The sequence below is a fragment of the Micromys minutus genome (genome assembly GCF_963924665.1).
Source record: "Micromys minutus genome assembly, chromosome: 3".
NCBI lineage: Eukaryota > Metazoa > Chordata > Mammalia > Rodentia > Muridae > Micromys > Micromys minutus.
Window position 1 is genome coordinate 98,058,973 of NC_137972.1, and position 23,108 is coordinate 98,082,080.

General features: G+C 36.6%; 1 protein-coding gene across 1 annotated transcript in view; it reads left to right on the forward strand.

The window, feature by feature from the left end:
• STRN (striatin) overlaps window positions 1-23,108 on the forward strand; it is a gene marked incomplete at its 5' end in the record, with an annotated part of 80,509 nt that overhangs the window by 27,046 nt on the left and 30,355 nt on the right. Inside the window, 3 exons of the mRNA XM_080913994.1 lie at window positions 11,874-11,977; window positions 19,052-19,125; window positions 22,404-22,482. Of these exons, the coding sequence (XP_080770120.1) occupies window positions 11,874-11,977; window positions 19,052-19,125; window positions 22,404-22,482 (257 nt within the window). The remainder of the gene's footprint in view (window positions 1-11,873; window positions 11,978-19,051; window positions 19,126-22,403; window positions 22,483-23,108) is intronic.

Here is a 23,108-nt window from a genome sequence, read left to right on the forward strand (position 1 = left end):
TTTGATCTTGGTCTTTCTGATTGGTGTAAGATGGAATCTCAGGGCTAGCTTTTGATTTGCATTTCCTTGATTTGCATTTTCCTGATGATTTAGGACTTTGAACATTTAAGTTCTTCTTGGCCATTCGAGATTCCTGATGTAAATTCTCTTTAGGTATGTATAAAACTGGCCCAGAAGTATTTCTGTGAGGAAAATTTTTACAGGCTCATTAGTTTCTCAAAAGAAAAAGCTCATTGTAGAATAAATACTGCATTAAAAATTCAATTTTTAGTGGAATATCAACTGTATACGTGTCTTCAAGGTAAACAGGCATCCTGCTGTATTTATTTGTGTTTACTTTTATAATCACTGCTTCTGTGAGTGTGTGTTTCTGGTTCTCTGCATGAATTATGTGCTACTTTTATGTATTTATATATAAAATACATACATGCCTATATATTTTACACAAATTTGCTTCTTCTGTGACTAAGTTACCTGGCTCACCCTGACCTCATTTCTCTCCTTCTTTTACTGATGAATTGCAGGCAGTTCTGCTGCATTATGCAGTACCATTAATTGTGTTGGACATCAAGTAAGGCTCAGTTAATATTGCTAAATGAGTAGCCAAGACTCTAACCCCATTAAAAGTGTGTTGTGAATGGGCTTTTTTTTTTTTTTTTTTTTTTTTTTTTTTGAGACAGACCCTTGATGTGTGGGCCAGATGTAGTCCAGGATGGTCTCAAATCCAGGATCCCCTTGCCTCAGCCTCCTGAGTGGTGGGACTAGAGGTATGTGCTACCATGCTAGCAGGAACATTCTAGTTTTTCTTTTCTATATTCTCCTTTACAACAGTTTAAACTGGTGGCCAGTAGATAATTTCTAAACATGCGATAGAACATGTCACTAGTTTTGATCTTTTTATCAGGAGGCTGCTATTGTTAGTCATAAGTAAGACATTTGGAGAAGATTTATTCAGAAATCTGGTCTTTGTAGGCCTGTTTGCAAATTTTTGGGGGAGAGAAGAGCTGGGCTCTGAGACAGACCTACCCCTTGCTCCATAGTATCCTGCTTATTTGATGTCTAACTGTCAGAACTACTCCAAATTCAGCCTCAGGTCTGCTCTACCATGGCCTTGTGGTATGTGGTAGAAGTACAGGTTCCCAGGCCCTACTCTAAGGTCAGAAACTTTAACTTCTTTAAACTTTAAAGGTCTCTCACTTTAACTTCAGACAGCAGTAGATTGTGACTGCCTTTGAGGATGAGCTGGTAGCCATGATGTGCTCAAGAGAACTACTTAGTGACCTAGATCAGAGAGCATAGGTATGCCCAGACCTCTCCAGGAAGTGTAGTTATAGGAAAGTCTTCTGTTGAGCATACACAACTTGAGACCAAACTTCATTATGTTTACTTCTCAGCATAAATAAACCATAGTGCTGACTTTAAGTTCTTCTCCTGTTGCTTGCATTTAGATTAGAAGTTGAGAGCCTTCAATTAGTCATGCTTTCTAGTGCATTTTTTAAGATTTTTATGAAGATGAACGGCCTTTATGTCTCACAAAAACTGACCAAACAAACAAACAGTTGGAAAGCCCTTTTCAAGACAGGGTTTAGGTTTCTCTGTGTAGCCATGGCTGTCATGGAAATCACTCTATAGACCAGGCTGACCTTGAACTCAGAGATCCTTCTACCTCTGCCTTCCAAGTGCTGGAATTAAAGGTGTGCAACACTATACTTTGCTTCATTTTTTAATTCTAGCCCTTTGAAGTTTAGAATGTTGAATGGTTTATTATAGTCTTAAAGTATGGGGCATATTTTCTATGTTTTAATTGTTTACTAATACTACAGTTAGAGATAAACCTGTTTAGGTATAGAAGATTTGTATCCCATGTCCAACCTTACCTAAAATACTTGGCCCATTTATGTTTATAGATATTTCAATTTTGGAAGATTTACATAGACCTTACTGGCTAAACATCCCTACTCTAAAAGACTGAAATCAGATGTATTTTGATGCTCATAAAGTTTCAGGCATAGGAGCAGTTTGGACTTCAGGTTTTCAGATACAGATGATATTCAACCTATATACATTCTTTATAACTAATTAAGCATGAAAATAATTTACAAATAAGCTTGGGCTGGGGATATAGCTCAGTGTATAGTACACAGTATGCAAATAGGAAGCTGGCCTAGCTTACCCAAGCCCTTAGGTTGGAGACATAACACCACCACAACAAACAGACTTAATCAACTTCTGGTTTGCCTTTTAGACTGTGGTCTAGTATTCATCCAGTATTGTTTTTATCTGTTTTGTTTACTTCTATAGATGAGAAAATGAAAGTTCTGCTTAGATATAATATGTCAAAAACAAAAACCTTAATATTAACATCATGGAATTTTACCTTTCTTAAATAATTTTTTTAGAATTTTACTATTTTTTAAATATTTTTAAGAATGTACATGTGCTTGATCAGAAAATGATTATAGGCTGAATTTTGAGGAGTTTTTTTTTAGCTATTTATAATATTTAAAGAATAGCTTTGTACCTTACCTTTTATCAAATTTAATTTCTCCAATTTTCACAAATTTTTTAAGAATTATTGCTTTCATTTTCCTAATTCTGGGAAGTCAGAAGACTAAGAATTCCAATGCTTTTAGTGCAGCAGATTTTTCTTTAAAATGTTGTTCACATGAAATTATGATAGTGGTGAAGTTTTTTTTATAGACATAAAACAGCTGAGCGCATCACCTCAGACCACTGGAGGTGAGTTCCTTTGCTCTCTGAGAGCTTCTGCCTTTTCTTTCCGACGAGCTCAAGTGCCAGGGCACATAGGCAGGGTTTTAAGACATCTCTGGATCTGCAGAAAACATCTCTGCAGTGTTTGTGCACGTGCACCCTGAGTGTTGTAGGTGGAGATTCGTTCACCTTAGTGATGCTGCTCCTTGGAATGCACACCACTTAATGTCATAGTGCACCTTTTTATTTTTCTCTTAAATGAATTCTGACATTCAAAAACACTCTACAAATAGGTGGCTTGGAATAGATTTGGTAGATGAGTGTGCTTGGCTGTATTAGCTTTTAATTGAAGTATTGTAAAAGCATATTGGCATGCTTAGGGGACAGCCTTTACGAGGTATAGAAAGAATTTAAGGTTAATTTAAATTCTTGGTCTTCTGTCTCCCAATCATGTTATACCTGGAGAAGCATTTATAGTTATTACATACTTGAATTATTCTAGAGAGGCATAGCTATGACTTTACATTTTTTTTTAAAAAAAGCCAAATGTCTGCAATTCACTCTTACCCCCCTCCTTCCCCCTTTCCTTTTGCTCTGTCTTGTATATAGTTCTCTGCCAATGTATTTAGAACTGTCCTTGCCAATAGCCACTTAGTATTCCTTGATAGATGTTTTCACTTTTCCCCACTTGCCCCTTCTTTTCTTATTAGTCCTTTCTTCCTTCTATGTCCACTCTGTCCCTTTTCAGTTAAATAATCCAATTCGGACAATAGTGTGGAATGTTGACAGTCTTTCCCTGTAAGTTACATTTAAAAAATTCACTTGTAATTTTATATTTTAGAAACAATAATAGATGTATACCAGTTGTGCTTTAGGCTTGTGCTTTTTATAAAAGGGAGTGGTTTCCATGAGTAGCAGCATATGTTTTAGAACTGTTTTCCCGATGAAGTTAACAAGATTGACATTACTCTGACAGGACCATCTCTGTTCTCAGACGCCTTGTGTGAGACACTTAATCTCTAGGCCTTGTAATTCTTTGTACCTTGTACATATAATCTTGCCTGGTTTTTAATTTGCCATTTTACAGCGTGCCAATATATTTGAAAGATACCACTCTAAAATGACTGGTTTAAAGAACATGTGTATTTGCATACTAATAGATGTCACCTACTAGAGGGGGAAGCTGATTCATATCGCTGCATTATGTAAGTAAATGCCTATTTCCAGTCGTTTATTATTACTGATGTTGTTTTTGTTAGTTTGAGTCCAGACTTTGTTATTTCCCCAGGCTGATCTTGAATTTGTATACTCTAGGCTACTAGAGAATTAGGGACTAAGTCACAATTAAAGAAAAGTGCAATGGGATTTTGCATTAAAAAACTAATTGATGTGTATCTACTTGAGATAGTGTCTTATTATTTAGCTCAGGCTAGTCTCCAGTTCTGAATCCTCCTTCCTTAGCCTCCTTCATGCTGGGATGACAGGCATGTACCACTGTGACTAGATTATATTATGTAGTGGTTTGAATATGCTTGGCCCATGGGAAGTGCACTATTAGGAGGTATGGCCTTGTTGGAGGAAGTGTGTCACTGTGGGTGGGCTTTGAGGTTCCATGCTCATGCTCTGCCTAGTGTGGAAGGGACACTTCTCCTGGCTACCTGCAGAAGACAGTTTCCTCCTGGCTGCCTTTGGATCAAGATACAAAACTCTGAGCTCCTTCTCCAGTAATATGTCTGACTGCACACTGCCATGCTTCCCATCATGATGGTAGTGGACTGAACTTCTAAAACTGTGAGCCAGCTCCAGTTAACGCTGTCCTTTCTGAGAGTTGCCTGATCATGGAGCCTTCTCAGCAGTGAGACCCTAAACACAGTACCTTGACTTTTTTCATACTTGTTTCTTTGGAACATCATTTTCGAATTTTTGAGTCTTTTAGATTTCCTTCTGTCTGCATATTCTTTGTTTTTCTGTTTAGTTCTTAATATTCTACTGATTTGTAGGTATTCTGTGTATTAAAGAAAAAATTTTTTTTGTGATTTGTACTAACCATAGTTTTGTTTTGATGTCTTTAAGGAAGTATCTTTTTTTCCAAAATAGTTCTTCAGCAACTTTTTAAATACTGTTTAACACATTTAGGGGACATTCCTTAGTCATTTATGGCCTCAGGATGTGCCTTAGGAACAACAGCCAATGTTATCCACTGGTCTGTACAGTCATGTGCAAGTGCTCACCAGCACACGTGCATATACATGAATATAAATGCGGAGAGCAGTGCTTTAGCCCAAGGACTGTACCTTGCATGTGCTTAGCCTGTGCTCTACCTTTGCTGTTGACCTTTAGACACTTCTCAGTTTTAAATAATCTATATTTGAGTTTGGTTAGGTTGTGTGTGACTTTTGAAGTGACTGTAGAACTGTAATGTGTTTTAAATATTTAGAGCTTTTGGGAAGGAGGGTGGCTCAGCAGTTAAGAACACTTACTGTTTTCCGCAGAGGACTTGGGCTTGATTTCCAGCACTCACAGTAACTCAGTTGTCTGTAACTCCAGTAGCAGGGGATCCATTGTCTTCTGGCTTCCACAGGCACCAGCCATGCATGTCATGCACATATATGCACACATGCAAACACTCATACACTTTAAAAATTAAACAGCCATAAAAATTTAAAACATTTTAGTGCTTTTAAGTAATTTTGCTTCCTTGCTTTTATTTCTTTGTAAACTTTAGAATTCCTATGTGTGACATTTTAAATATTTCATTAGATTTTCTGGTGGCTTACAAATTACTTAAATATTAACTTAGAAAGAAATAAAGTCTTATAATATTGATTTTATTTAAGAACATGAAAGTTTCTTATAAGTTCATATCATTTTTTGCTACCGCCTAAGAGTATTTATAATGTAAAAAAAAAAAACAACACAAATGTTTTTAATGTCTGTTTTCTTTGAGTTTTATAGTGATTTGCAAATATTTTCTCTATTTTTATATTTTTCTCAGTATCTAAGCACATTGATGATAATGTTGAAATGGATATTTTTGTTTTGCTTTTTAGTTTCAGTACTCTTAGATTTCTCTGTATGTGTTATTGGCTTTTGGATTGAGATGGAATCTTTTATTTTCAAGGTTTGTATCTTATATCAAATTTTCATTAAAAAGCCAACAAGAGAAATCGTAAGCTGAAAGAAAAGTTGAGAGAACCATTTAAAGAATTTGTTTTTTCCCTGAACTGGTAAGGGCTAGTTGCCAGCTAACCTGATAGTCTGTTGGCTCCTACTGAACACTTGGGTGTTGTTTCCTATGAACAGTGCAATCCTATGAGATATTCAATATCAACATCAGGAAGCTAAGACTCATCTATTCTTTTCAGGTTTCATTCTTGTTTTATCGTCGGTCTTACTAATGTCTCTGCATAATTCATTACAGTTCAAAATCATGCCTTGTATTTGGTTTCTGGTCTCTTTAGTTCTTCAACCTGAAACAGTTTTTCTGTGGTTTTATGAATTAACACATTTGAAGATCACAAGAAAATTGATGTGAGAGGACTCACATGTTGAGTTTCCTCAATGTCTCCTTCATCCTTTATAAAAATGTCTCATACTGTGAGTTGTAAAAGTAACTTTTATTCACCCGGTGTAATTGTCATCTTGAAGACTTACTGCTGAATAAGCTCCCTGTTCTAGTTCTTTCTGGACTTTGGCTGGCAGGTTCAACTCAGCTGTTCTGTCATAAATTCCTCTCCAAGCTGACTGGTTCAATCTGGCCTCTCTTGACTTCTCACTGAATATCTCTGATTGGCCTCAAACTAACCCTGGCAGTTGGTTCTAATCATCTGGCTTCTCGTTCTCTGGCTGCAACTGCACAGACTGAGTGGAGCTGACTGACTGTGCTCAGCTCCACAGCAGCACTGACTGCACGGACCCACACTGACTCTCTCTGCTGCTCTGTCCTGTTTCTGACTCATTGTGTCAAATCTTTCTCAAATTCGTCACTTTATCTGCCTCAACTAAATCTTCCTTCTACAGGACTGCTTCCTTCTACAAACTAATTTTACCTTAAAGGTAAGGGTGTGTTTGTATTACAGCTAGAGGGATTAAGGGTAGGTATATGGTGTGTCTGCATTCCAGCTAGATCGCACAGACCTAGGTCTTTGAATGTGAAACTTTGCCAGAGCAGCTATGTTGATGGGTTAAAATTTCTCTCTGTTTTCCCTCTTTCTGTTTAAACTAATACACAGTTTCAGCATAACAGAAAGAATCATCAGTTCCATCGATGTAACAGTTCAAATGCCTTAGGAAGATCTGTTAATGAGATGACCCTTGTCTTATAAGTACAGTCCTGATCATCTGTCCTTCTGCAAGTGTCCAGTTCAGCATCAAGGTTTTCAGTCTGCCAGTCTGAATGACCTGTCCTTCCTTGGCTAGTTTGTTAAACTACCTATCAGCTTTCTACATCTTCTGAGTTGCTGTCTGTCTGCTTCTCTTCTGAGTTGTGCCTTTCATGTGGAAGCTTCTCTTACTTGGATGGATCTTTATCAATTTTGATGGAACCTATAGTCTTTCATCACCTGTGGAAATGTTGACAAAACCTTCCCCAATTTAACACATTCCTGACTTCCTTTCTGATAAATGTTAAAACATCTTTACACAAATTGATATCATTTAGTAGTTTTTGTCTACAACCCAGTGTCTTTCAGCAGCTCTTGTTCTTGCCTCAGTTGAATTAAGACTTTAATGTTAATAAGGCACTATTCAGTCTATTTCTGAATTGATAGAGCAGGGAAACAAGCTGTAGAGAGGCAGGCAAGTTAGCAGTGGGTTGGGGACTCGGTTGCAGTATAGACCATGTTATAGGTTAAACTGTAGGATCATCCAAGATCAATGACAGAAATAGCCAAAGAGGGCTGGAGAAATGTCTCAGTGGTTAGAGCACTGATTGCTATTCCAGAGTTCCTGAGTTCAAATCCCAACAACCACATGGTGGCTCACAACCATCTGTAATAGATTCTGATGCCCTCTTCTGGTGTGTCTAAAGGTAGCTACAGTGTACTCATATAAATAAATCTTCAGAGAGAGAGAGGTGGGGGGAGGGGAGAGGAAGGGAGGGGAGGAGAGGAGTGTATATAATTTTCTGTCAGTGCAGTTGGTTTCTTCGACTGACACTTTCTTGCGATGAGCTTTCACTTTTATCTCTTTTTTTAATTTTGTTACTTATATAACTTTTAATATATGTAACATAATATTGCTAATATCTAGTATATTCTCTATATATTATATATTTCATTGTTATTATTATAAAACAATGTAGGTTCATTATTAAACAGTACTGTAATTTAGTTATAACAGTAGAAACATAACCAAGTTACTTTTTTTATTATATATGATATATATTTTCTTTTATACAATGTAATCTGATAACAGCTTTCTTTTTTTTAAACGACTTTATTTTACAAAACAAAGATAAATGTACAAATTTTAAACATTTTTTGCTTAAAATTATACATTTTTGTCAGTACTGTTTTTTCAGACATTAAAATAAATTTTACATAAAACCATGTGAATATATTTTTTTAGTCAGTACTTGATTTTTTTCAAGGGCTTGACAGTATGCATTGAAAACCTAATAGTTACAATAATCGTAGAGTACATGCAGAACAAAACGCAACATGGAAATAGTCAAAGTCTTCTTGTTTTGTAAATATATGTATATTTTTTTGTTTTCTTTATTTCTTGGACTTCATACAGTCTGTGAGTTGTTTCTGGGGGAGTGTAAGCCTCTGGGGTTAGCATCCCACTATCAGTGACTGCATATTATGTCTGTTCTTTTGTGACTGGGTTATCTCACTCAGGATGATATTCTCTAGATGCTGCCATTTTCTTAAGAATTTGGTTAAGTCATTGTTTCTGGTGGCTGAGTAGTATTCCATTGTGTATATGTACCACAATTTTTGTATCCATTCATCTTCTGAAGGACATCTGGGTTCCTTCCAGCTTCTGGCTATTATAAATAGAGCCGCTATGAACATTGTGGTGCATATATCTTTGTTGTGTGTTAAAGTGTCTCTGGGGTATATGCCCAGAAGTGGAATAGCTGGGTCTTCAGGTAGTACTATATCCAATTTTCTGAGGTATCGCCAGACAGATTTCCAGAGTGGTTGTATTAACTTGCAACCCCACCAACAGTGGAAAAGTGTTCCTCTTTCTCCACAGCCTCGCCAGCATCTGCTGTCATCTGAGTTTTGGATCTTATAACCAAGTTAAATAGTGCTTGAAATTTTCTAGAACATATAAATCACTTAGGTTCAGGGATAACACGTTAGCATTATAGATAATTTCAGAGTTTTCAGACTTATGATTTAAATATACTTTTAATAGTATATTTATTATACTATTATACACTCATGATATTCATAGATAAGCATCTTGCTTAAAGAGTAAAATACATGGAATTAGCAACAGTGTCAGGGTTTGGTGCCTGCACTTGGGATGGATCCCAAGTTGGGGAAGTGTTTAGATGGTCTTTTCTTCAGTCTCTTCTCAATTTTTTGTCCCTGTACATCCTTTACACAGAAACAAATCTGGCTCAAAGATTATAAGACAGGTGGGTGGCCCCATCCCTCAACCGTGGGCCATGTTTACCTCCTAGCGTCTCTTCAGGTTCCATCTCTCCACTATTGGATATTTTAGTTAAGATATTTAGTTAAGCCAACAGGTCCTGAGAGCCTGTTACATCTATGTTGTCTGAGACTTCCTAGAGGTTCCCCTCCCCCTCCCAGACCCAAATACACACTGCTGCCTATTTCTATTCCTAATCTTGGCCCTCTGGGCTTCTTTCTTATCTTGCTCCATACCTGATTCTACCTTCATTTCCCTTTTCCCTCCCCTCTCCTACCCAGGTCCCTCCCTTCTTCTGCCTCTCACAATTATTTTGTTCACCCTTCAAATCTAATGGAATCGAAGCATACACACTTGGACCTTTCTTCTTGTTAAGTGCCATGAGTTGAAGCATGGGTTTTCTCAACGTTTTGGCTAATATCCCCTTATCAGTGAGTACATGCTATATATATCTTTTGGGTCTGGGTTTCTTCACTCAGGATGATATTTTCTAGTTCTATCCATTTGCCTGCAAAATTCATGATGTTCTCATTTTAGTAGTTAAGTAGTATTTTGTTATGTAAAGAAACAATATTGTCTGTATTCTATTGAGAGACATTTGGGTTGTTTCCAATTTCTGGCTATTATAAACAAGGCTGTTATGAACATAGTGGAGCAGGTGTCCTTATGGTTTGGTGGAGTATCTTTGGGGTATATGCCCAAAAGTGGTAGAGCTGGGTCTTCAGGTAGAACTGTTTCCAGTTTTTGAGAAACCTCCCAGCTGATTTCCAGAGTGGTTGGTTGTACCAGTCTGCAATCCCACTAGCAATGGAGGAGTGTTCTGCTCTCTTACATCTTCCTTGTCTCTTGAGTTGGGTTGTTATGTCAGTTGTGTCAGTCTAGTCACTGGTAGGCCGTTCCTTCATTCTCTGCTCCATTTTTGTCTGGGTCTAGCTGGTCCTTGGGAAGCTCCATGTTGCTCATTTTTATCTCTTGAAGTGCATGTATCATCATTCTAGTTATGTCATTTTAGAATATATATCACATATATGCACATATGTATGTCTACACATATGTATGCATTCACTTAAAGCATTTGAGGACCTTTGAGAAGTGAACAGAGTCTATGGACATTCAGTACCTTTTCCTCTGTCTATCTAAATGTGAAGGCTTGTTTATATACAGTTGAATTGTTGTCAGCCTTCTAATTATTTAATAAGGAAAGTGCCTTTAAATTGAAGTACAAATTTAAGAGATTTTTGAAATAAAAATAAACACATCATATTACCTATTTATAATTTGAAGGTTACAAGAAGACTGGCAAATTGGATTTTATATTAATTATGGTACTAAATAAGTAGAATTGAGTCTTTAAATTAAATAGAACTAAGTTTATTTGCTAAACCATAGTTGAACAATCCTCAGAGTTCTTTAGGGATATTTAAAGTCATTTTTTTAATAGAAAGTGGTGCACATATGCAAATAACATTGCCCTCTATCTCTGTCGGTTGGCGTGGTAGAAATGGTGAGAGGAACGAGGGCAAAGAGTAAATCAGTGGTTATCTTAGACACATCTTGGCTAGAGCTCCTTCCTGCCTTACAGAGATTTCAGATTGCTTGGATAAGCTGACATCCCGACACATGTAGTTCTTTGAGTACAGGTAATATTTCTACCCTCAGTGTCTTAGCTCCTGAAAAGATGCTCTTTCTGGTCCCTTTTCTACTGAAGCTGAAGTTGCTTGTTGCTTGTAGCATGAAGAAATTTACATTCAATGTGCTGAGGATCTGGCATCTCATTTTCTTTTTTCATTTTCTCTCACATACTGCATTTCCTTAAAGGAGATGAGAAAAGAGAGCTATTTATTGTTTGTAAGATTTGTAGGATTAAGTTAAGGACTCTCTTGTAACACCCTTCCTTCAGCTTCCCCATCACCCTAGTCTTCCTCAATATGTCTCCTATCCTCCTCTTGACTTCATGTCTTTTTAAAAATAACATACAGAATCCAATTAGTGCTGCCATAGGCTGACATCTATTCATCCAACGAAGCCCAGGTCATCTGCCAGTGTTCTCTGCACTCCCCAAGATGGGCACAGTCGTCCTCCTCACCACCCATCAGATGCTTTTGTCTTCTCCTTGAAGGGTGGGCATGGAGCCCTCCTCCCTTCCATGCTAAGTGTTCAGCTCTCTTGATCTTGATAACGAAACTCTTAATTTGGAAGAATGCGTAAGAATTTTTTAATCATTTTACTTTCCTGTTTTTATTCTTTATAAAAACTAAAGTTCTTCCAAGGTATAAAATACCTGATACCTTACACAAACTGCTTGTCTGCTTTGAGCCCTGTTAGTGTTTTCTGGGTTCTTAGGGAAGATGGGTACCACATGCTGTCATGCCCCCTCATCTGAAGAAGACTGCACATAAGTCTCCTGTGAACAGTTTTTCAAATCAAGATTTTCCCCGTTAGTTTGAATTGTGACACATTTGAAAAGGAATTCTATTGATTGCCTGATACTCTAAAAGCTCTTTTAAAATGTAGTTGTTCTGAACTGAGTTTTGCCTTTCTCTCCTTCTCAGGCTCAGATTGCTTTCCTTCAGGGGGAGAGGAAAGGCCAAGAAAATTTGAAGAAAGATCTTGTGAGGAGGATCAAGATGTTGGAATATGCGCTGAAGCAGGAAAGGTAATTCACTGAAATCTCATGTTTGCTGTTGTTACTCTTAAGTTCCTAAACTAGAACCATACTATAATACCATGTACTCTTGAACCTAGAGTGTCCAGTGGGCATCCTTATCTAATTTTGATGTTAATCTTATATGAAGAATAGTAACTTCACTCAGTAAGGCGGGTTACATGGTGTGGAATATTTTACACACAGTTCTTCACACTCAACTTCTCATATGAAGCTGTGCTTTTCCTCGATTTAGACTGATGCCCATTCCTCTCTGTTCCACTTTCTACTATTTATTCATTTAGGTTTGTTTGTTTGTTTGTTTGTTTGTTTGCTTGTTTTGAGCACGGGTTTCATGCAGCCTAGGCTCTAACCCAGCTTCAGTCTTCCTAACCTCTGCTCAAACTCTCATGTGCCTCTTGATTCTCAAGTAACCAGTCTTAATGGGTGACTCAGCTCATCTGTTCTTTGTTTTGTTTGGTTGTTTTCTTTGAATATAGTTTTTGTTGGTTCGTTTATTTTTCTTTTCATTGCTTTTAGGATTGAACCCAGGGTCATGTGCATGCTGTGCAAGTTTTCTGCAATTGAGCTATGTACCTAGGACTCAACCATTTATTTATAGAGTAATACTCTATTTTAATTTGTAAAGAAAATTCTATAATGTCTGCCTTTTTTATAATGCAATAGTTTATTTAAAATTGTTCTGATAGTATCTTTTCATAAACTGTTGTTTTGTATTTTATTTTTGTGTCCCTCTGTGAGATGTCTTTATCTCTACAGGATGAAAGCCTTCCTATTTTGGTAGCATTACATTTGGGTCATAAGTAAAGGAAAATAGGTCAGGTGTGAGAGTTTTGAAAATTGTCACGTGAATTAAGTTTCTTCAGTGGCTAGTTTTAGGGTTTTTCTTTGTCAGTAGTCTGAAGTGGTTCATTATTTTCAGTAATCTGAACATTTGATAACCTGAAATCAGAATGCCCTGCTTTGGTAACTTTTTGTCTTATTTTTTAATAGTTACTTGCTTTTCTTTTGTTTTTTGAAGTTGGCATATGGACTGCTTGTAAAACCACCATAAAATAATATAACATAAAATAATTTTAAATGTTGAGAAATTGATACACAAGAGAAATTGATACACGTTGATTTTCCCACGCTTTAAGAAGTTGAGTAAAAGCTACATTAGGAAGATGGAAAGAATAAAAAGCTTAAAAATAGGTAATAGGCCACTTGCTTAAGACCACAGACTGTCTTCACTACAGGCTTTCCCAGACATGAGGAGATATGGACGGTGACAGACGTCCTTTTGCAAGAAGCTACCACGTGTGTCCTACCTTACCTTCTGTTGCTGTAACAACCAACCAAAGCTAACTTGTGAGAGTAGGTTTTATTTCATGTTAGAACTCTCAGGTCACAACCCATCACTGAAGTACATCAGGGCAAGACATCATGGTAGGGACTGAAGCAGAGACCACTGGGGAATTCTGCTTACTGGCTTGTTCCATTTGCTTGCATTTTCTTCTTTTTTTTAAATAATTTACTTATTTTATGTACATGGTTATTTTTCATGCATGAGTGTTTGTATATTACAGGTGTATGTAGAGGCCAGTAGAGGGTTTTGGGTCCCCAGGATCTGGAGTTACATACAGTTGGAGTTTTCATGTGGGTGCTGGGAATTGAACCCAGAGCCTCGAAGAGCAGCAAGCACTCTTAACTGAGCCATCTTTCTATTCTCATCATTTACTTTACGATACAACTCTGCTCAGGGGTAGCAGTGTCCACAGTGGGCTGAGCCTTCCAACATTAATCTTCAACCAAAAAAATGTCCTCAGACATACCCATAGGCCATTCTGATGGAGGCAATACCTTAGTTTTGGTTTCCTCTTCCCAAGATAACTGGAGTTGTGTCAACAAAAACAAACTAGCACAGTGTCCAGACCTAGAGTCTTAGAACTAATGACAGTGTCTTTTGCCTTATAGAAGTTTTGCAATTTTATGAGATCCCATTTGTTGATTCTTGATCTTAGAGCATAAGCCATTGGTGTTCTGTTCGAGAAATTTTCCCCAGTGCCCGTGTGTTTGAGGCACTTACCCACTTTCTCTTCTATTGTTTTGATTTATCTGGTCCTTGATCCACTTGGACTTGAGCTTTGTATAAGAAGATAAGAATGGACCAATTTGCATTCTTCTACATGCTGATTGCCAGTTGGACCAGCACCATTTGTTGAAGATGCTGTTTTTTTCCCACTGGCTGGTTTTAGCTCCTTTGTCAAAGATCAAGTGAACAGAGGTGTGTGGGTTCATTTCTGGGTCTTCAATTCTAGTCCATTGATTTACCTTCCTGTCTCTGAACCAATATCATACATTTTTTAAAAATCACTATTGATCTGTAATACAGCTTGAGGTGAGAAATGGTGATTCCCCCAGAAGTTCTTTTATTGTTGAAAATAGTTTTTGATATCCTGGGCTTTCTGTTATTCCAAATTAATTTGCAAATTGCTCTTTCTAACTCTATGAAGAATTGAGTTGGAATTTTGATGGGAATTGCATTGAATTTGTAGATTGCTTTGCCAATCCATGAGCATGGGAGATCTTTACATCTTCTGAGTTTTTTATTACTTTCCTTCTTGGGGAACTTGAGGCTCTTATCATACAGATCTTTCACTTGCTTGTTTAGAGTCACACCAAAGTATTTTATATTATTTGTGACTCTGGTGAAGGGTGACATTTCCCTAATTTCTTTCTCAGCCTGTTTATCCTTTGAGTAGAGGAAGATTACTGATTTGAGTTAATATTAGAACCAGCCACTTTGTTGAAGTTGTTTATCAGCTGTAGGAGTTCTCTGGTGGAATTTTTGGGGTCACTTAAGTATACTATCATGTCATTTGCAAATAGTGATATCTTGACTTCTTCCTTTCTAATTTGTATTTCTTTGACCTCCTTTTGTTGTCTAATTGCTCTGGATAGGACTTCTATTACTGTATTGAATAGTTAGGGAGAGAGTGGGCATTCTTGTCTAGTTCCTGATTTTAGTGGGATTGCTTCAAGTTTCTCACCATTTAGTTTGATGTTGGCTACTGGTTTGCTCTATATTGCTGTGTTTATGTTTGGGCCTTGAATTTCTGATTTTTCCAAGACTTTTAGCATGAAGGAGTATTGAATTTTTCAAATACTGTCTCTGCATCTAATGAGAGATCACATGTTTTTCTTTTCTTTAAGTGCGTTTATATAGTGGATTAATTGATGAGTTTCCTTATATTGAACCATCCCTCATCCCTGAAGCCTATCTGATCATGATGGATGATTGTTTTGATATGTTTTTAGATTTGGTTTGTGAGAATTTTATTGAGTATTTTTGCATCAATGTTTATGAGAAACTTTGGTCTGAAGTTCTCTTACTTTGTGTGATTTAGGGATAAGTGTAATTGTGGCTTTGAAGAATGAACTGGGTACTGTTCCTTCTGTTCCTATTTTGTGGGATAGTTTGGAGAGTATTGGTATTGGGTCTTCTATGAAGATCTGATAGAATTTTGCACTAAATCTATCTGGTCTTGGGCTCTATTTGGTTGAGAGACTTTTAATGACTGCTGCTATTTTTCTAGGGGTGATAGGATTGTTTAGATGGTTTATCTGATCCTGATTTAACTTTGATATCTGTACCTGCTTAGAAAATGCTCCATTTCAACAAGATTTTCCAGTTTTGTTGAGTATAGGCTTTTGTAGTAGGATCTGATCATTTTTTGAATTTTATTAGTTTCTGTTGTTATGACTCCCTTTTCATTTCTGATTTTGTTAATTTGAATATCGTCTCTGTGCCTTATAGTTAGTCTGACTAAGGGTTTATCTATCTTGTTGGTTTTTGTCAAAGAACCAGCTCCTGGTTTTGTTGATTCTTTGTATATAGTTTTTTGTTTGTTTGTTTGTTTCTACTTGGTTGATTTCAGCCCTGAGTTTGATTATTTTCTGCCATCTACTCATCTTGGGTGCATTTGCTTCTTTTTGTTCTAGAGCTTTTAGGTGAACAGTCAAGCTACTCGTGTATGCTCTCTCCATTATCTTCTTGGAGACCCTCAGCGATATAAGTTTTCCTTTTAGCACTGCTTTCATTGTGTCCCATAAGTTTGGGTATGTTGTGCCTTCATTTTCATTAAATTCTAAAAAGTCTTTTCTTCCTTTCTTTCTTCCTGCCTTTCTTTCTCTTTCTTTTTTCCTTGACCAAGGTATCTCTTAGTAGAGCATTGTTCAGCTTCCATATTTATGTGGGCTTTTTGTTGTTATTGAAGATCAGCCTTAGTCTATGATGATATGATAGGATGCATGGGATTATTTTGATCTTATTGTATATGTTGAGGCCTGTTTTGTGATCGAATATATGGTCAGTTTTGAAGAAGGTATCGTGAGATGCTGAGAAGAAGGCATATTCCTTTTTTTAGGATGAACTGTTCTATAGATGTCTGTTAAATCCATTCGGTTCATAACTTCTGTTAGTTTCACTGTGTCTCTGTTCAGTTTCTGTTCCCATGATCTGTCTATTGATGAGAGTAGGGTGTTGAAGTCTCCCATTATTATTGTGTGTGGTGGAATATATTCTTTGAGCTATAGTAGAGTTTCTTTTATGAATGTGGGTGCCCTTGCATTTGGAGCATAGGTGTTCAGGATTGAGAGTTCATCTTGATAGATTTTTTTTCTTTGATGTGTATAAAGTGTCCTTCCCTTATCTTTTTTTTTTTTTTTTTTTTTTTTTTTTTGATAACTATTGGTGAAAATCAATTTTATTTGATATTAGAATGGCTACTCAAGCTTGTTTCTTAGGATCATTTGCTTTGAAATTCTCTTTTCCGAGCCTTTTACTCTGAAATATTGTCTGTCTTTGTCACTGAGATGAGTTTCCTATATGCAGCAAAATGCTGGGTCCTGTTTACGTATCTAGTTTGTTAGTCTATGTTTTTTTATTAGGGAATTGAGTCCATTGATGTTAAGAGATATTAAGGAATAGTGATTGTTGTTTTTTGTTATTTTTGTTCTTAGAGGTAGAATTATGTTTTTGTAGGTATCTTCTTTTGTGTTTTTAGCAAGAAGAATACTTTCTTGCTTTTCCTAGTGTGTAGTTTCTCTCCTTATGTTGAAGTTTTTCATCTATTATCCTTTGTAGGGCTGGATTTGTGGAAAGATACTTTGTAAATTTGGTTTTGTTATAAAAATATCTTGGTTTCTTCATATATGTTAATTGAGAGTTTTGCTGGATATAGTAGGCTGGGGTGGCATTTGTGTTCTCATAGGGTTTGTATAACATCTGTCCAGGATTTTCTAGCTTTCATAGTCTCTGCTGAGAAGTCTGGTGTTATTCTTATAGTTCTGCCTTTATATGTTATTTGACCTTTTTCCCTTACTTCTTTTAAAATTCTTTCTTTGTTTTGTGCATTTGGTGTTTTGACTATTATGTGACTGGAGGAATTTCATTTCTGGTTTAATCTATTTGAAGTTCTGTGGGCTTGTATGTTCATGGAAATTTCTTTCTTTAGGTTAGGGAAATTTTCTTCTGTAATTTTGTTGAAGATATTTACTGGGGTTTTAAGTTGAAAATCTTAGCTCTCTTCTACACCTGTTATTCTTAGGTTTGGTCTTCTCATTGTGTTCTGGATTTCTTGGACATTTTGGGTTAGTAGCTTTTTGTGTTTTGCATTTTCTTTTGACTATTGTGTCAATGTTTTCTATGGTATCTTCTTCCCCAGAGATTCGCTCTTTCATCTCTTATATTCTGTTGTTGATGCTTGCATCTAGGACTCCTGATTTCTTTCTTAGGTTTTCTATCTCCAGGGTTGTCTTCTTTTGTGACTTCTTTATTGTTTCTATTTCCATTTTTTAGATCCTGGATGGATAAGTCAATTTCTTCACCTGTTTGGTTATGTTTTTCTGTAGCTCTTTAAGAGATTTTTGTGTTTTTCTCTTTAAGGGCTTCTACTTGTTTACCTATGTTCTCCTGTATTTCTTTAAGAGAATTATTCATGTCTGTCCTAAAACCCTTTATCATCATCAGGTATGATTTTTAATCTAAATCTTGTTTTTCTGTTGTGTTTGAATATTCATTACTTGCTGTGGTGGGAGAACTGAGTTCTGATGTTGCCAGGTTGTTTTGGTTTTTGTTGTTTAGGCTCTTTTGCTTGCCTCTTACCATTTTGTTATCTGTGATGTTAGTTGGTCTTGCTGTCCCTGACTGGAGCTTGTCTTTTCTGTGGGCCAGTGAATCTGTGGGCCTTAGGCGTGAGGGTGCTCCTGGGTGCTCAGCTCTCTCTGGGCAGACTGTGGGTCCAGTTGGCAATGGACGGACGGCCCTAGTTCTGGGCACAGATGGAGACCGGAAGTGTCTAATCTCAGGCAGCCCAGCAATTTCTGTGCCCTCCTTAATTAATTTTAAATTTTTTTCTTCCTGTTTTTTTTTTAACCATTTGCCTAGATCTGAGATAGTTAAAGTATATGACTAGTACAGTTTACTGAAAATAATAATAGTTTGCTAACTTTAAAAAAAAAATTAGACCTAGTCACGTTTTTCTGATTAAAGACAAAGTATATTTTGATTAAGGTAAATATTTAATCATTACTGCTAGAATATCTCAGCAACATAGATGATTTTCTCTGGGCTTTTGTTGTTCTTTCATAATACAATATAAGAATATTTGAATTATGATTACCAGTTAGGACCTATAGCATTATAGGTAATGTTTCCTCTTAGGATAAGTTCAAATATTGAAAAGTTTAATGTAACAAAATAAATTGTTAGACCTCTTTTATTCATTGATTGTAAACTTCAGCTGATAGTCATCAAAATAATTTGAACACAACAGAAATTAGAATTTATATGGTTTCTTATAGGTACAAAATGGAGATTTGTAATTTCTAGTGTTCTTTAATTTCACTATAATGATAGTTGGTGATTCAACAATAAACAAGGCAAGTATTTGACACCATGGAAATCTTGGGGCCTTTAAAAATTCTGGCCATGCTCAGTCAGGACTGCTGCACATTCATTTCTTCTTAAAGCTTATGTAAATGTGTTTTAACATGACTTGTATTTTCTCATTTCTTTGTTAGAGCCAAATACCACAAGTTGAAATATGGGACAGAACTGAATCAGGGAGACATGAAGCCTCCAAGCTATGATTCTGGTAAGCTAGTGGTAAAGCAAGTTTTAAGTAAATGTCTGGTATTTTGTAGAAACACTGAAACTATAAGTTACTATCTGTTTGCAGCTATTTTTGCTGTCTTGTTTTGGGATTCTAATCATTTAGTGTCATGAGACCATTTTGTACCACTTTTTTTGTTTTTGTTTTCTTCATCTGCATCCCTTTTTAGTTCACATTTTTCTGCCTGCCTTCTACAATCAATAGAAGGTTCAGGTATAGTGGGGTAGCATGGACTAGCCTCACTTCCTGTGTTCTACAATCAGGAGAAGGTCCTTAAAATTTTCTGAAATCCTTGGATATCTGTTGTAATCTCTCTGTTGACCTCTAGTGTTATTAATTTGGGTTTCCAATGTCTTTTAATTCAGTTCAGACTTTAATTCTACTTAACTTTTAAAATATTAACTCATTCATTCTTTTAATTTTTCCACTTCATTTATTTCTGCTCTAGTTTTGATAATTTTCTTTCTTTTTATTTCTCATTTTTTTATTAGATACACTGTATTTACATTTGAAATGTTATCCCTTACCCCTGCCCTACTCCTACGCCCCTGATAATTTCTTTCTACCTATTGCCTTTGGGTTTGATTTGTTCTTGTTTTTTCACACCATGGAAGTACATCTTAAAGTTATTTTTCTGAGATCTTACTCTTTTTTACCTTTTCATTTTTAAGTTGTCTGCATATATCTATGTAGATGCTCATGTGCACATGAGACAGGTTTCTGGGGCTCAGAAGAGGGCAATTGTTAAGTCCCTGGAGCTCGAGGGACAGACTCAGGATCCTCTGCAAAAACAATCCACACTCTCCACTGCTGAGCCACCACTCCATCCCCTTTCTGCTTCCTTGTTTTTGTGTGTGTTTACTTAGAGTTGTAAGTTCCCATTCTAGGTTTACTTTCATTTATTCCATAGGTTTTTGTATGTGTGCTTTTATTTCAGTTAATTCCATGAATGTCTTTCTTACTTTGTTGATTCCTTCAGTGATCTATTTATTACCCAGCACTGTCTTATCCTATCTTGTTTTGTACAGTCTTGTTCAGTCAGTCGCAGTTTGTAGCCTAACAGGCCTGAAATGTTTTCTGTAGACCAGACAGGTCTCATGCACAAACATCTAACTGCTTCTGGGACTTGAGGCCTCTGCCAGTACACCAATCTCAATACTTCCTGTGCTTTCAATCTCTATTACTTTGTGTGTTTTTTCTATACTGTCCTTTGTTGTTAATCTCGAGCTTTATTCCATTGTGGTCAGAAAGAATACTAGTGGTATTTCAATTTTTCTGTTTGTTGAGATTTGTTTTGAGTCCCTGTACATGTCTATTTTAGAGGGATTTCTATGGCCTATTAAGAACATTTATTCTATAGTGTTTGGGTAGAATATTCTGTGGATAACTGTTAAGTCCATTGGTACTTGGTGACATTTTTAATGTTTCTCTTAATTTCTTTTTTGTTTGTTTTTTGGTCTGGATGACCTATCTGTAAAACTAGACAATTGAAGTACCCTACTGTTACTTTATTAGGGTTAATCTGTGGAGCTTCTTTCCATCTATTCACTCAAAGTTGTATCTACCCTTGAGAGTGACTTGTGCTTCTCGTAGACCACAGAAAGATGGGTCCGGTTTCCTAGTTCAATTGGTTTTAATACAGTTGTATCCTTTGACTGAGGATTTGAGGCCATTAACATGTGGATGTATTCGTGGAAGATGGGTACTAATTGCTGACATTTTATTGATTTTTTTTTTTTTTTTTTTTTTTTTTTTTTTTTGGTGTATGTTGTGTCTGGTAATCTTACTTTGCATACCTGTCAACCTATCATTCCTTATAGCCTTGGCTGTACTTATTCTTCTGTTTATCCTAGAGTAGTCCCTTAAATTCTCAGTAGGGCCGGTTGATATCACAAAGTTCCCACCAAGTAAGCTTTATTCTCATGGGCCTGCTCTTTATGTATAACTTGAGCCATATCTTTCATCATTAAATACTCCCTCTTGTCTTAGTTAGGGTTTCATTGCTGTGAAGAAACACCATTCAATTGGGGTTGGATTACAGTTTCAGAGGTTTGGTCCATGATCATCATGGTAAAAAGCATGGAAATATGCAGGTAGATTTGATGCTGGAGAAGGAGCTGAGAGTTCTACATCTTAATCCTTAGGCAACGGAAGGAGACTGTGTCACCCTGGGTGTAGATTGAACAAATAAGACCTCAAAACTTGCCCTACAGTGACATATTTCCTTTAACAAGGGCACACACACTCCACAAGGCCACAGCTCCTAATAGCACAGCTCCCTATGGCCAAGCATTCAAACACATGAGTCTGTAGGAGCCATATTTATTCAAACTCCCACACTCTTTCTTCCCCCTGACCCCTTGTATACTTAGTGTTTTATCTGTGACTTGTGTAGGGAATTCTTCTCTCTACCTGTTTTTGCTCTTTGTACTCCTTGTACCAGAATGGGCATCTCTTTGCTGGGATTTTACGGAAGATGTATTACATGCATCTTGAGTTCGTTTTTTTTTTTTTTTTTTTTTTTTTTTTTTTTTGTTTTTTTTGTTTTCTGTCCACAATTCATAGATTTGGACTTATTCTGGTGTTCAGCATATTCATTTATTCATTCGTTCTTCTTCTTTTTTTAATACCATTGTCCTTGATTGGAAGAGTCTAAGAGGGCAGAGCCCAGGTGAGCTAGTCTCAGAGCTAGTGTGAGCAGGAAGGACCTGAAAACAGATGGTGGTCTGAGGGGCTTGGAAGTTGTAGGCATGCACAGTATCTGGTTATAGGTGTACCCACCATGCCTGGTTTCCCGCAGTGCTGGTTTTTAGCGTGCCAGACAAGCAGTCTGCCAACTGCATCATGTCTCCAGCTGAGATAATTTCTTTACATATATGTATCAGATTGCTTGGGGTTTCTGGGGTTTTGTTTGTTTGTTTTGTTTTGTATTTTAACTACCATTTCTAGGTTTTATAATATTTCCATGTGGATCTCACTCTGGAGCTTGATTTGATCAGTTTTTTAGGAAAGTTCTCAGACTAGTGAAAATGGAAGGAAAGCTGTAATCTTAGTGCTGTACTCTAAAGAGAGACTTAATCATACAGAGTTTTGTCATCAACATTGTCAAAAAACAGTTCATACTGCCCTGAAACATTCCTTTTAAAAGTTGCATTTTTCTGTTCTTAGCATTATAAGTGTTTATTGAACACATTGTTTATGAACTGGGTTGTCCAAACATGTAAAATTAGTCAATTTCATTGTGATTTAATATTCACCAGATGAAGGTAATGAAACAGAGGTGCAACCACAGCAAAATAGCCAGTTAATGTGGAAACAAGGCCGGCAGCTACTCCGACAGTAAGTACCCGGATTACATGTTACCTGTTGAAAGTAAGAACAGTTTTTTTCGTGCTTCTCTCTTGTGTTTTTAACTCGTGTTTCTCTTGTATTACTACTGTGAGTAGCAGATAAGTATAGTAAGGTAGCTAAACAAACCAAAAACCTTAATTGATTTACTATTCATTTTTCATACTAAGCATTTCTTCCCTCTTTTGGAGATTAGTAAAGAGTGCTGTGTCTGCCCCACTATGCTCATAGCAGCCTTATTTATAATAGCCAGAAGCTGGAAAAAATAGATAGATGTCCTTTAACAAAGGGATGGATACAGAAAATGTGGTACATTTACACAATGGAGTACTACTTGGCTATTAAAAACATTGAGTTCATGAGTGAAGTAACCCAATCACCAAAAAAAAAAAAAAAAAAACCACATAGTATGCACTCACTGATAAGTGGATGTTAGCCCCAAAGCTCAGAATACCCAAGATATGATTCACAGACCACATGAAGCTCAAGAAGAAGGAAGATCAAAGAGCAGATGCTTCAGTGTGTCTTAGAAGGAGAAACAACAGTTCCACAGGAGGAAATATGGAGACAAAGTTTGAAGCAGATACTGAAGCAAAGGCCATCCAGAGACTGCCCCA